Source organism: Sprattus sprattus, assembly GCF_963457725.1.
Source record: "Sprattus sprattus genome assembly, chromosome: 2".
NCBI lineage: Eukaryota > Metazoa > Chordata > Actinopteri > Clupeiformes > Clupeidae > Sprattus > Sprattus sprattus.
The window spans coordinates 22,300,825-22,314,515 of NC_137921.1; the positions used below are offsets into that span (position 1 = coordinate 22,300,825).

General features: G+C 41.5%; 2 protein-coding genes across 2 annotated transcripts; one reads left to right on the plus strand and one right to left on the minus strand.

The window, feature by feature from the left end:
- Positions 1–1,898: 1,898 nt before the first annotated feature.
- On the plus strand, positions 1,899–4,039 carry pbk (PDZ binding kinase; the record flags this gene model as incomplete). Its single annotated transcript, XM_080831742.1, has 7 exons — positions 1,899–1,959; positions 2,051–2,138; positions 2,261–2,400; positions 2,577–2,746; positions 2,927–3,056; positions 3,387–3,575; positions 3,804–4,039. 7 exons carry the CDS (start codon positions 1,899–1,901, stop codon positions 4,037–4,039), a joined length of 1,014 nt encoding a protein of 337 aa, XP_080687868.1.
- A 1,837-nt stretch (positions 4,040–5,876) lies between these two features.
- On the minus strand, positions 5,877–13,346 carry esco2 (establishment of sister chromatid cohesion N-acetyltransferase 2; the record flags this gene model as incomplete). Its single annotated transcript, XM_080832082.1, has 10 exons — positions 5,877–6,009; positions 6,377–6,561; positions 8,008–8,151; positions 8,433–8,522; positions 8,786–8,917; positions 9,307–9,460; positions 9,771–9,807; positions 9,941–10,025; positions 11,800–12,793; positions 13,291–13,346. The coding sequence occupies 10 exons, from the start codon at positions 13,344–13,346 to the stop codon at positions 5,877–5,879; spliced, it is 2,010 nt and encodes a 669-aa protein (XP_080688208.1).
- Positions 13,347–13,691: the final 345 nt, after the last annotated feature.

Sequence of the window (13,691 nt, forward strand, 5' to 3'; positions counted from 1 at the left end):
GTGATCCACGCTGGTGGATGCCCTTCCAGAATTAGACTTGATTTGGGGACAGAAAATGGGCATGTAGCTGATATGCAGAGCTTCCTCTCAGATACAGACAGCGTAACCTTAGGTCCTAGTACTGCAAACCAGCGAATGGAACGCTGGTGGCTGATCAATGAATGCTGCCACCTCAGCCACATCGGTTTTATTTTTCCGTCGCCATAACTTCTTCTTGCTTAAAAACCTCTCAAGAGTACGCTTGCTTAGTAATACAACTCCATGCGAAACAGCAAGCAAATCAAGCATTTAATTTGTGGTAAAGCCACGTTTAAAGTAGTCCTCAATGTACTCCATTTTTGTATCAGACTCAAGCCAAAGTGAAGCATGCTTACTTTGTTTCTCATTATTATGACTGACTTTCTATCTCATAATTATGACTTTTTATCTCATAATTATGACTTTCTATCTCATAATTTTGACTTTTTATCTCATAATTATGACTTATCTCATAATTATGACTTTTTATCTCATAATTATGACTTTCTATCTCATAATTTTGACTTTCTATCTCATAATTATGACTTTCTATCTCATAATTATGACTTTTTGTGACCACCTTTTTTTTCTTTTACTGGCGGAAATGGGCTTCCATAGGAAGCAGATGCTCATCCATTTGAATCAGATTTGGAATGCTCACAAATACAGTGCTCATTGCAGATTTTACCTCTAGCTGTTTACCTAAACCATTACACAAAGCACTGAGTAAAAGTAATTTTCCACTTATTATGCAGGATTTGATGTATTTTTGAAGCAGAGGATTAAGAGGGATGAATTGACACTGTCTGACAAGCCTTTGCCCACTGGGTTAGCATGCAGGCATATTGGACTGAAGGCACTCAGCGATCATATGCATGTCATTCACAAACTGACCAACAGCTGTGACAACAGAATCCAAATAGTTTAGAGGAGAAGTCAACCCCTGGTATATCTGGCAAACCATCTATCTCACTGTTATTGCTGGAAGCATAGGACTGTAGAGAGATGTGGCTTCTGACAGAAGCAACTAGGTCATCAGTCACTGCCTCAAAAACATGAATCGGAAATTCCACACTTGACAATGCATGGAATGGAAGAAGTAAATTCATCACTCAACTGGAAAAGGATGCTGTCTTCACAACCACTGTTGGCAGATGGCAAATTAAAGACAGATTCTTTTTAGACAGATGAGCAGAAAGCTTTAATTAGTTATAACTTCCATTGCCTAGTTTTAAGTGTAAAGCACTTAGACCTGCCATTGACTGACACTGAATTTCATATAAAAAAGGAGGTTAACAACCATTTAGAATATTAACCGACTCAATCCTCTCTGCTTACAAGGTTGAAAAAATGAGTGAGAATTAATCATAAAGAAAACGAGTAATATTTTCATCGCAACACATAGCCTACCATTATATCTTATGCCTTTATGGTCAAACCGTGATATATTTAATATACAAATCCATGTAGGCCTTTCAAATAGGGAGAAACGTATCTGACATCGACAGGCAATATTTAGATGCGATTTTGTCGTTTGCAAGGTTTGTCCGCTTGAAGTGCCTGTACCGAGAAAATTGCGTCATGACAAGCCCTGGGTTTTTGAATCATAGGCGCGGTCTTTTTTTTTTTTTTTTACCAATTGAGTAGACAATCCGGCGCGAGGAAAGAAGTCTTCGTAAACAGTTAAATAGACAAATAGTTAAGTTTATTTGTATTGAATTTACAAAGACAAGCTATGGTTAATTTTTCGATAGAAGCAACAATATACAGTAGCCATATCGTGCTGTTCTAGTTGACCCAATCGCTGGCTAGGTAAACTTAGCTAATGATAGCTGCTTAACGTCAATTCAACTGTTTTCCTTTTGTCCACTGACAGATAAATGGCAGACAACATTCCAAATGCCTTCAAGACTCCCAAAAAGAGGAACTTGAAAAGCCCTCGTAAGTGTTAATGTCGGTTTCGTCGTTGTTTGTTGCCATTTCTTGTAATACCGAGGAAAAAAAGTAACTTCATTTTACTCCCCTTATCCAGCAACTGGAACCCCCGTCACAATTCCAGCGTCTCCCTTCATGAAGAAGCTTGGATGTGGAACTGGGGTCAATGTTTATCTCATGGAAAGGTAGGCACACATGGAAGAGTGTTGGCTAAAACGTACTAGTTTTGAACTTACTGAAAGGCTTTTATTGATATAATTTGAACTGGTATCGTTAAGTGTACCCAATGCTGTCAACTTTTCTTTAGAATGGGGAAACAGACGCAATCTCCGTGGGCCATTAAAAAAATCAACAGCAATTGTGCGAAGACCCAACAGAATGTGTACCAGAAACGTCTGAATGACGAGGCGAAGATTCTGAAAGACATACAACATCCCAACATTGTTGGTAATTGTTACCCAATTTCCATGTAGCATACGTGGTGTCACTTCTTACAAAAATGTAGCAATTTATGAACAGAACTACTGATTGACGGCCAGTACTCAGAATTACAATGTCTGTGTGCAATGTTCCCAGTATCTCAGTCCAGTCATTTCTAATGCTTCCCACCGACCCTTGCACAGGTTTCCGCGCTTTCACCACAGCGAAGGATGGCTCCAAATGCCTTGCCATGGAGTACGGAGGGGAGCAGTCTCTCAATGATCTCATCGAAAAGAGGAGGGAGGAAGGGCTGAATCCTTTCCCCGCTCCAGTCATCGAGACAGTGGCTCTGCATGTGGTTCGCGGCCTAAAGGTTCGTCACTTACTGTATCGGTATTCATACCCTCAACACTGTAGGATAACCGTTATTGCCTCCTTGTTTTGTTAACCTTGTTTTAATTCTCACTTCCTGTCGTGTTTCAGACTTCTATTATGTTCAAATGTGTTTGTTTACTGTATAGATTGTGATGTTTTGTTTTGTGTATTTTTCTAGTACCTCCATAATGAGAAGAAACTTCTACATGGTGACATGAAGTCCTGTAATGTGGTCATCAGGGGCGACTTTGACACCGTCAAGATCTGTGATGTGGGGGTGTCCCTCAGATTGGATGAAAACATGCAGGGTAAAGGGCCATTTTAGTTACTTTTGTCCGTTGCTCCCTAGAATCTTCAAGTCTTTCGTATTAAAGCAGCAGTAAGATATTTGGGTTGAAAACTAGCCACCTTACTACTGAAAAGGCATGCAAACACCTAACAAACATCAACAGCAGCTCACTTGGCACTAATTAAAGGCTTGCAAGTATTCTAACTCATGTCTAGGCAATGCTGTTAAAGCTTTTTTTTCCTCTCAATTGTTGCATACCGTCTTTTTAAAAACCCAGACTCTCTGACATCGGGGCCTGGGGGGTACCCTCTACTGCTTCCTCTAACTATTTTTCCCTTTTTCTGTTCAGTGAGTGACCCAAAAGCTCACTACATAGGCACAGAGCCATGGAAGCCCAAGGAGGCCCTGGAAGGAGGGATTATAACAGACAAGTCGGACATCTTTGCCTACGGCCTGACGCTTTGGGAGATGATGACGCTGTCCATGCCCCATCTTGAGATGCTGGATGAGGAGGACGACGATGATTATGAAGTTGATGGTACAGATTAAGTCGTCTATGATCAAATTACCCAAATTCTGCACAATACACAAGTTATGCTTGATGTCAGTGAGAGTTGGGTTGGGGCTTAAGCTATTCTTATGCCTGGTCCTTTAAATTACTCCCTGGTGTTGCCGTCTTCAATGGTTTGCCCAAACTTTGCACAATCAAGTTTGGCAAGTGGTCATAATCAGTCATGTTTTGCTGTCTTCCAACTTCTCTGCTCAGACGAGTCTTTTGAGGAGGACTTTGACGAGGACGCGTACTACGACCGGTTGGGCAGCCGCCCGCCCCTGGACACAGAGACGCTGGGCGGAGCCTACCAGCGCATGGTGGAGCTCTTCTGCTTGTGCACGGAGGAAGACCCTCGCAAACGCCCATCTGCCGCACAAATCCTCCAGGTTCTGGAGGCTAACCACGCACAGGCCAACGAGACAAACAGCCAGGTCATAGTTATCGACTAGAACTGAAGTAGGCTAAATTTACTTTCACACAAGAACCCAAAGCACTGTTGAAGGTTCTCCTTTGAGAATGTACCAGAATGGTTCTAAATATCACATCTTAAGGGATGTATAAGATTTACACTGCTGAAATGGGCTGGACTGGAAATTTCTTTTCATCAAGCTTATTCATTTTGTCTGTCTCGTTTTCCTTTGTTTGTCATGTCTTATTTCTGTACTGTGCTCATGTCGTGTGACCTTTTGGATGTTTATAAGTGTCAAATGTGGTTTTAAATGGTACATATATACCCACACACAGATCATGGCCAATAAAATGACTGCTTGTATTCCATCTGAGTGTTTTTTTGGTATGAGTGTGCACATCAGGGTCTTTGAATTCCAATTACGATTTGTTACAAATTGTACAATGATGTCTCTTGTGGCATAGTGAAAGTGTTAATAATAATATAAAACTGAAAAATATTAATTGAACAGTTGCTGCTTTGTGTCCACTTTTCACAGAATGGGAAATGATTTCCAATGTGTTCCTTTAATTGGAGACACTCAGATGAGATGAAAGAATCTCAAAGAACACATATGGCAACTCGCCTCCCTTGGGAAAACTGTTGAAAGCTTGTGCTGTCCTCCGGCAAAATCCTCGGATGCCCACGCTTGGTTCAAGTTAGCTTGTTCAAAATAACAGACTTGTGGAAGACGGCTTAGCGAAAGAATGTGTTTATTCAATCACATGCCACGGTCAGCTCCATACAACACAAGCATGCACAAGGCACGTCTGCATGTTGAGAAGTCGGTCTCCTTGCTTCTTCTTCTTAAACATTACAAACATTGTACATACATTTATACTGTAGAATTAATGTATGGGTGTGTCTTGAGGTCAAAGGGGATGTCTAGCTTGGAACACACCTATGAACAGGTAGGGCCATATGGATGCTAATGTCTTTGCTTCAGCTAGTCTTGTCGTGGCTGAAGACAAAAGCCAACTAATGTCTCTGGCTCGGAGACACACAAAAGCTAGGGACCAGGTCTGATGGCCCATCAACATAGACAAATGGCCAGGTGCCATATTGATAGCTGTGGCCTAGTGCTATGCAAACTATATTGCACAGGGTTGTTGAGATGTAATCATATTATGTGAAGTTATGAAAATGCCTATATCTAACACTGTTTTCCCGTCCTGTTTCGTTGATCTTGAGTGGGATTCGAGAGTTTGCACTGAACAGTAACTGTCAAAATGGGAAGAGGCCACAGATGTCACCTTTCATTTGCTCTGGTCTTGCTATGGGTTAAGGATTGCCCATGGAGACTAGGCTGCTTCATTTTCTCTGCTGTTAACCGAGTAATTAAACAATGCCCAAATAATTAATTCATTACAAGTTACGTTTTTATTTACATATAATAAAGCATACATCTAGCACTAAATGCAACTGTAGGATGCCTAGGGAAAAAAATAACTACTCCAATAATTGGACTTTCAAATTAAATCACGTGACTTTCATAAACAGACTTTGCCCAAGTAGAAGAGGCCAAGAGATGGAGGTCAAGCTAGTGAACTTCAGAATGCAGTTAATTCTTTTTTTTTTTAAACTGTCATTCTTTTCAGTTGACATGAAATATATTTTGGACAATAAAAATCCTCTGTTCAGTTTGTACATTATTACATAAAAAATAATACTATCCGAACTATGATTGGTGTTCTTTTTTAAATTAAATATGAACAGTAAAAAACAGGATCAACTTACAATATCTCCTTTTTTTACAAGAATGCAACATATCTTGACAAAATCTTTACAAAACCATCACATCAGCCAAAAAAAATAAAAAATGCTGAGACACTTCAACATCAACCAATGAAATTGTAGACCAGGAAAGTTGGAGTCCCACTGTACTTGGTGGCAAAGAGTTTGCCATCTGGTGTCGGGTCAGAGAAAGCAATCTCCTCTTTAGTTAGATGGTTTCCATACATAAAATTGTTTCTGAAAAAAAAGAGATTATTATAGAATATAAGAGCACGCAAAACAAATATAATATAACTTCATACATCATTAGATAATTTCAGCCCTTAAACAAACGTCCACAGTGACACATGCCCTGGATCACATGACGTCCTCTCAATAAAAATCATTATCTTTCATGATTACACCCCAGAACTTTATCAATGGGATACTCATTACTCTTAAAGGTGAAAGGCACAAATCATGTTTTACAATGTTGTAATTTCATCTTTCTAACTATATGGCTTCATTCATTTCTGGTGTCTAAACATCCAAAGAGCAAAATGTCTTTATACCAACCATCACTCTGTGTGTGTGTGTGTGTGACACACTGTGTGGGCGCATTTACCTGACTGTGTCCAGCATGCGTGTGGCGATGCCCTTCCTCCTCATCAGGCTGAAGACCCAGACGCGGCTGATCCCGCAGATGGCTCGCTCAGGCACCGTGGAGCAGCACCACGCCCGGTGGCGCTCCAAGATGTCCTCCGGATCAACAGCCTTCTCCTCAGGCTGCTGCTCCAGCACACGGAACGCCTAAGGGGACATGGTAATGAATGTTATATACATGTTATAGATAATAATTACAATACATGAGAGTAGGGAGAAAAACCAGAGGGGAAAGAATTTGCATCCCGTGCTAGTGTTGTCAGGATACCAAAATTATGACTTTGCTACAATACCTGCCATAAATATCATGATACCAGAAACTTACGATACCACAAATACATTTGGCATGTATAGCGTTTTCTCTCTACAGTTTCATCTGGTCAATTAATTGGGCTACGTTCTTGCAGCCAAATTGATAGCTAGATCAACTTCTTAAACGAGACTACATGCAATAGGGCCATCCAATATCCCTTCGGCTAACCTATCCTTAAAAGGCCCTTCTGCAACGATAAAACACGTCCCGTATTTATGGAAGATTAAATGCATAATTTTCAGAATATGCCAGTTAACATTACTAGTGTGAAAAATATGTTTCCGTCCCGCCGGGTGATTCTAACCAGCCTGCGAAAGATTACATGATAATTAGATTTTTTGCACAGTTCTGAAAACATGCCAGATTTGCAAGTGTGAGAGCGCCGAAGTTGTGTTGTGGCCGCAAGCGGTATTGCAGACAGATAGAGATTTCAAATTGGATATGAAGATGAAATCTGACACATAGTTTCAGCGTTAAACTAATACAATAATTGCTGTCTGTGGTTCTATATGGGCTGTGGAAATAATTTAGAAAAAATTTAGTTTGAGATATTTGATAATTTATATAATTGAGAACCCCTGGTTAAATGTGTTCTTGGTCACATCAATTTGAAAGCTGGACCAAAGTGTTTGATTGAATTAAATTACAACTAGGCCTAATACAAAGATAAGCTGTAAGTGCAGTTTGGAGTCTGGACAGTCTTTTTCTCTAAACGCCTCAAAAAGGTAGATCTTGCCTTCACCAAGGCAAAGGTTGGTGTTCTTGGGCCTAAAAAGTTTGGGGACCACTGAATAGGCATATAAAGTCAAAAAGGCAACAAAACTGGGAGACTTTTCTTTACACAGTTACACAGTTCAGTGACTTGTTGTCTTGTTTATTTCGGCTACAAAGATGATGTGATGTCTTTAGAAAGCTAAGAAAATCCTTGTTTCAATAGTATATGAAACTTAAAATGCCCTTTGTTATTAATGTGACTGAAAATGAGTCAAATGTTTCACATTTTGGAAATTCAATTTGAATAAATGATATTTTTGAAAGCTAACATCACATTTGAATTGCCAAATAATAACATACACTCTTACCAGCGGTCAAAACAATGCCATTTACTGATTTTTATATAGAAATAAAATGTATATAATGCATAATTGAGTTCAGCATTTCGGCTCGGCCCTCCAAAATATTTTCAGTTGCTCATTTGGCCCCCTGGGAAAAATAATTGCCCACCCCTGAATTAGAGTGTACAGTGCTTGATTCCCCTCACACACGCACACACAGCTTACCTGTCGGATGTGCTCTGCCACCACACAGCCCACCACCATCTTGTCGCTGTTTACGAACAAGTAGGTTTTGGCAGTGCTGGGGCTGCTCAAGGTTATCTGCTGGAAGCCCAGCTCACTGTCTGCCACCTTACGCACATCATCAGCCTGCCAGAGACAGACACTCATTAGGATACTGTCATCAAGGTTATCTCTCTCAGACACATCATTCCACGATTTACAAAACATATCATATGCATGGATTCACTTCATTATGCCCTATAACAGGTCTGCTGGTTGTAAGACGAATACAGGTTGCTAGTCTATTCAGTTTGTTGTTTCGTAGGGAAGGAAGTGAATGCCTTTTCAGTGCAGGTTAAGCTCTTGAATGTGCAAAGGTATTTTTCTACAGCATGGATTCATAGAAAGATGATTGAAAACTAACGTACCTTCCTCGTTGCATACTTTGGATCATCAGGGAGGACAAGAAGTATTTTACCATCCCAGAACTCACAGACCACACGTTCCTTCTTCCAGCCCTAGAGGTGAGAACAATTGCAAACATTACATTTAAAATTATTCAAGAATGAATTCAATCAATTTTACTTTCAATATTCTGAGTACAACCACTACTGACATGGACAAAAGTAGGTCCATCAAATCGAGAACCTTCACCCAAAAAGACAAGCAGCAGAAAGCAAAATTTGCACTGGAAAAGCAATACATACATATAAATGTATATATTTATATTTATTTATATATAAATATAGATAAATAGATGGACTGAGCTCCAGCTACCCACCACAAACTTGATGGCGTCGAGGAAGCGCTGGTGGAAGTGGCTGTGCTGCATCTTGTCCTCTGGGCTGTCAGCGCTGTACAGCATCCCGCACGAACTACATGTAGTGGCTCCAAACTGCTTTTGACCCGCATCCTAAATACAACACACCATAGTCAATATCAACCACTCCTCAATATATTTCAAAAAGACCTTTAAAAAACGGTTTCTGACACTGCCTTTTCTTTTGGTCATTACATTAATGCATCTATTATGACAAGGAAATTACAAACTTTCAGCTCAATCATACCCCTGTGGCGTGCATCACCCTGCAAAGCGATTGCACTCACGAATACACTACATCTTACAACATACCTATTTGTTTGCAGAAATCAGTATGTCCATCTATACACAGATTACACAGTAATGCTAAGAGAAGTCAAAACCAACATATTTTGGAAATCAGGATCGGGATGAAGTCAGCACATCGGAGGGAAGTAAGGTTAGACATAGAGATCGACACAGATGGATTTAGATGAACTCACAATAATGAGCTGATCATCGTCGTCACATTTCCTGCCTTCCCTCCTGGTGCGGGCGCTGATCCTGTCCTTGGCTGAGGGGGTGAGGGTGTTGGGGAGGCCTGAAGGGGTGCTGCAGGTCCTGGGGGAGGAGGACAGGCCTGTCTTCCTTTGGGACCTGAAGCCATGAGGCAGTGCATCAGTCTCACTGCCAGTATCAGTGATATTTTACGTCTGAGCCAGACACAGGCTGCGCCCAAATAACTGTGTGCAGCTGTGCCTATCTGGCTACTTGGTGGAATCATTTGACTATATTCATTTCCAACAGGGAATATGTATGACATGGTCCCTGACTGGCTCCTCGGAAATCAGATCAAGTAAATGAGAGTGAGAACAGCAGCCATGTAGCCATCCAGGTTTTCATCTTAAGTGAGACAAGGCCACAGCACTGTGAAAAGGGTTTTGTAAAAAAGCAACAGTCTGCTTACCTCTTGGAGCCAAAGATGGGGTACACAGCTGAGGATTCTAACAAGAGAACAAAGAATGTATTAACTATTTCAGTGCAACAGTCTCTTTTTCCCCTCAACGTTTGACATCCAAAATCATTATTTTCACCAGGACAAGATAAAGCTTAGAACACAGATGAATATACTATTACCTTCACTTTGACTGCCGTCATCTTCTGAATGAATGATGTCACTGAGGTCCAACACTATGTCTGAATCCATTTCACTAGTTGACTGCTGAAACAAACAACCATTGTAAAGCATCAGCAACCCCAGACCTGCCAACCTTGAAGCAACTTTTTGAGTACCAGTTTCAGTTTGGCAGAGGCTCTGCACACGATCATTTCCCCACTCATCGCCATATCATCTAGTTATTCAACATAATAAATCAGCTATGAAGCAAACAATACAATCATATATTCTTGACAAGAATTCCTTTAATGAAAAGAGATCTTTACATTTTGCATCATTTAGCACCTCCAAAAAATAAAATTAAAAGCTCCTATTAAGGTATCTACCCTATCTTTCTATTTGCAGTGGCACTTGCTCTTGCCTGCTTTGCCTCATAGCTTCCCGACTTGGCCCTTTTTCAGAGCCCCACTGAAGCCTTCCATGTGACAGACAGTCCCCTTTGCAGCCATGCTCACCTTTCTTGTCACCAAGGCATTTTTCATGTCAGTGCTCAGACTGGCTCTTGTTTTTTGTAACGTGTTGTATTAAATCTAACTAGCCAGCAGGAAATTAAATGGAGGTGCACAACTGGGAAGAAAACCATTGAACTTTTACTAGCAGAATCCCTCGTCCCTTTTATCACACACAGGCAAACCATTGAAACTGTTATCAGGAAGTGCAACTTGCAGTGCACTATGGGGTGTATATGACTTACACTGCGGAAATGGGAGGTGTTGGTACACAAAATGCGTGCAGGTTGGCAGGTCTGCCACCCCCGCTTGAGAAATTAAACGCACTAAAGAGGACCCACCTATAAGTGCCCAGCTATACCGTCATTATAGTACCAACTTATATTAGTACCACCTACAATTCAACCGCACAACTTCACAGCTGAGCAACTCTTCATACACTAAAGGCCCCCACATGCTTATTCGATCGTGCTCTCCGATCTCACGAGGCACGCCCTAAAACGCCCTCCTTGAAGTGGGACCACACCTTTGAGCACCTCGGAGAGCCATCCGAGGGTCTCGGATGGCCTCTGGAGCACCTCTTGAATTTTCTCACTATCCGATCCGAGCTGTCCGACACCCCTGGCTAAAATCACGTTTCCTGTTTCGTTCCCTATATGACAGCACCGCCGTTTTTTTTTGGGAAATCGCTGAGAGATCGCTGGGAACCTGGGGCTGGAGGTACAGGAGTGCATTAGGAGTTGGAGGAAGATCAGGGACAAGTTTGTAAACATGAAAAAAAACTATGAAGGGCACCAGCGGCGATGCAGGAGGAAAACCGACATCTCCCTTCTTCCTTGCTCTATCGTGGCTCTCGCCGCATATAAAGCATAGGGAGACGTCGTCTAATTACAGCAATAATAAAAACATTTCTTGGTTTTCGAACAGCCTCTTTGTGTTTGAGTTAGCAGAGCATGCAGTGTAAATGATTAAATTGTAAAATAACCTGAATTGTAGACGTAAAAAAGCAGAACTGTTAACTGTTGTGGTATAATAATAGAAAATATTCGGCAATAACCGCGAGCTTGGTCATTGTCGTTAGTAATTCATTTCACAACAACAGCCTCTGATCATTAACTGAAAATACACGGGATAAAAACAAACGATTTCTTATTTTATAGTTTGTTGTTGATGATGATGTAATGGCCTTGTAACATCATAATAAACCGTTGGCAATCTCCACAGCCCCTCGTAGAACCATGCAGGTAGAGGTGAGTCGTACGATCATCAGATTAGAAAGGGCGTGTCTCTCGTGAAGTCGTACGAGGTGAATTGGATAACCATGCAGATGCCTTAACGCCAGCATAAGAGTGACCATGAAAGATCCTTACCATTACAAGGCAGACACTGCCTGGGGAGGACATTGAGTCACTGGGAGACACAGATCTGCTCAGCACAACTCGGATGTCTTTTCTGATGCCGTACTTCTCCAGGAGGGCTTGGGGGGACCCCTCAAAAGGGGTCGGCGACATGTCCATGGCCACCTCCTTCAGTTGCTCTGTGTTTGTGAGCTCGGCAGGTAATCTGGGAATGTCCTTTCGTGGGGGTTTCCTGACAAAGACAGCCTGTCGAACTGGGGAACGCACCTTCTGTTCCTTCTCCTTGCTCTTTTTCTCAGGGTCCTTAGTCTTGCTTTTCTCCTGACCCTCAGCCTGCTTTGGCTTCCATGGCACCGTCATTCTGTTCATGGTGGCAGGTTTCTTGCCAGAGGCAAAGAAAGCAGCACCTACAAAGATCTTGGGTTTGGCTTTGTTCTTCAGGTGGCCAAAGGTAATCATGGAAGAAACCTTTAAGGGTTCTGATCCAGAGTTCACTGTGTCGGTCTTGGTGCTGGGAGTCACCTTAAACACACTGGTCTTTGCTGAAAGGTAGCCCTTGATGCTGGGCTTCTGGACTTTGGATGCCGTTACCTTTTTGGCTGGCCGGCCTCTCTTTCTCTTGGGTGTCCCTGCAGAAGGCGGAGGGTTGGGCTTCTCCTCAATGGGTTTGGATGGCGGAGATTTGGTTTCCTTCAGCAGCTTCCTCTCCAAGGGCGTGAGATACATAACTTTCTGTTTACTGTAAAAGGAACCTGCCACAGTGGGTTTCTGAGGAGACTTCTGCTGTTTGGGGGGATCTTCTGGCAGAGAGTTCCTGGAGCCCTTTTGGGGGGTCAGTGGCATTGGCGGGGAGGGGCGTTGTCTCCTTCCCGGTGATTTTATGGGTGACTGGTTCTCCTTCTCCTGGTGACTGGTGCACAAGTTTTGGATGGAAGGTTGGGTATTGCGAGGGGATGCTCTCCGAGGAGGGCTATAGCCATTGAGGATCTGCCTCTTTGTGGGGTTTCTGAAAGGAGGAATGAGACATTCCTAATTAGGGTACATTGGTACACTTTATAGTCTAAACCACATTTCTAAAGTTTACGTCACAACTCAAAACTTTGGAATCCACCAATGCGATGGATAAATAGATCCTGTGACTAGATACTTCCTCAAAATAATGACAAATAATGAAATAATACTGTACTATTGAGTACTCATTTTAAGAAAGTTAGACATTGTAAGGGAAAAAAAATCTAATTTTGTAAGATACTAAGCAATTATTTCTTAAAAGTTTCTCATTATAAGTACACATGCCAAATGCCAAAAAATAGGCTTTGACAGAACACACTTCAGGAGGTAATGCTTACCCATTATAGTGTAATATACTTATGTACATTGCCGAATACAGGGTGGATACTTTAGCATTTAAAATATGGCAAGTAAAGTTTAATTCTACCTTTGATTAATTCTACCATTAACATCAAGTTTAGATGTGAGAGTTGAAAGGCCGTAAACAGTTACCCATCAAGAGCAGGAGAGCCATGTTTCCTCTTTCTTGACGTAAGGTTGGGAAGCATCTTCAGGACCACTGTTAAGGAAGGAAAAGACAGCAGTACAAAATAATGGATTAAACAGACGTGTGTAAATACATCTACCGTTATCCTATCTAGTAGATTATAGCAATGCATCGTGGAAAATTACTCTTCTAGCAAAATACAACAATGAGATTTTGAGCAACCTCCAATCATCATGCTTGAGCGAATGAAGCTGACCAGATATTTCAGTTTAATGATAGCTACCACGTTAACACCATGGAAATGACCGAGCTGATTTAGCAGGTAAAATAGCTAACGTAACATCTGACGTTATTGGTATTTCCCGCGAAGCACAGCCAGTAGCTAACTTCGTTCTAGCTTAATCTA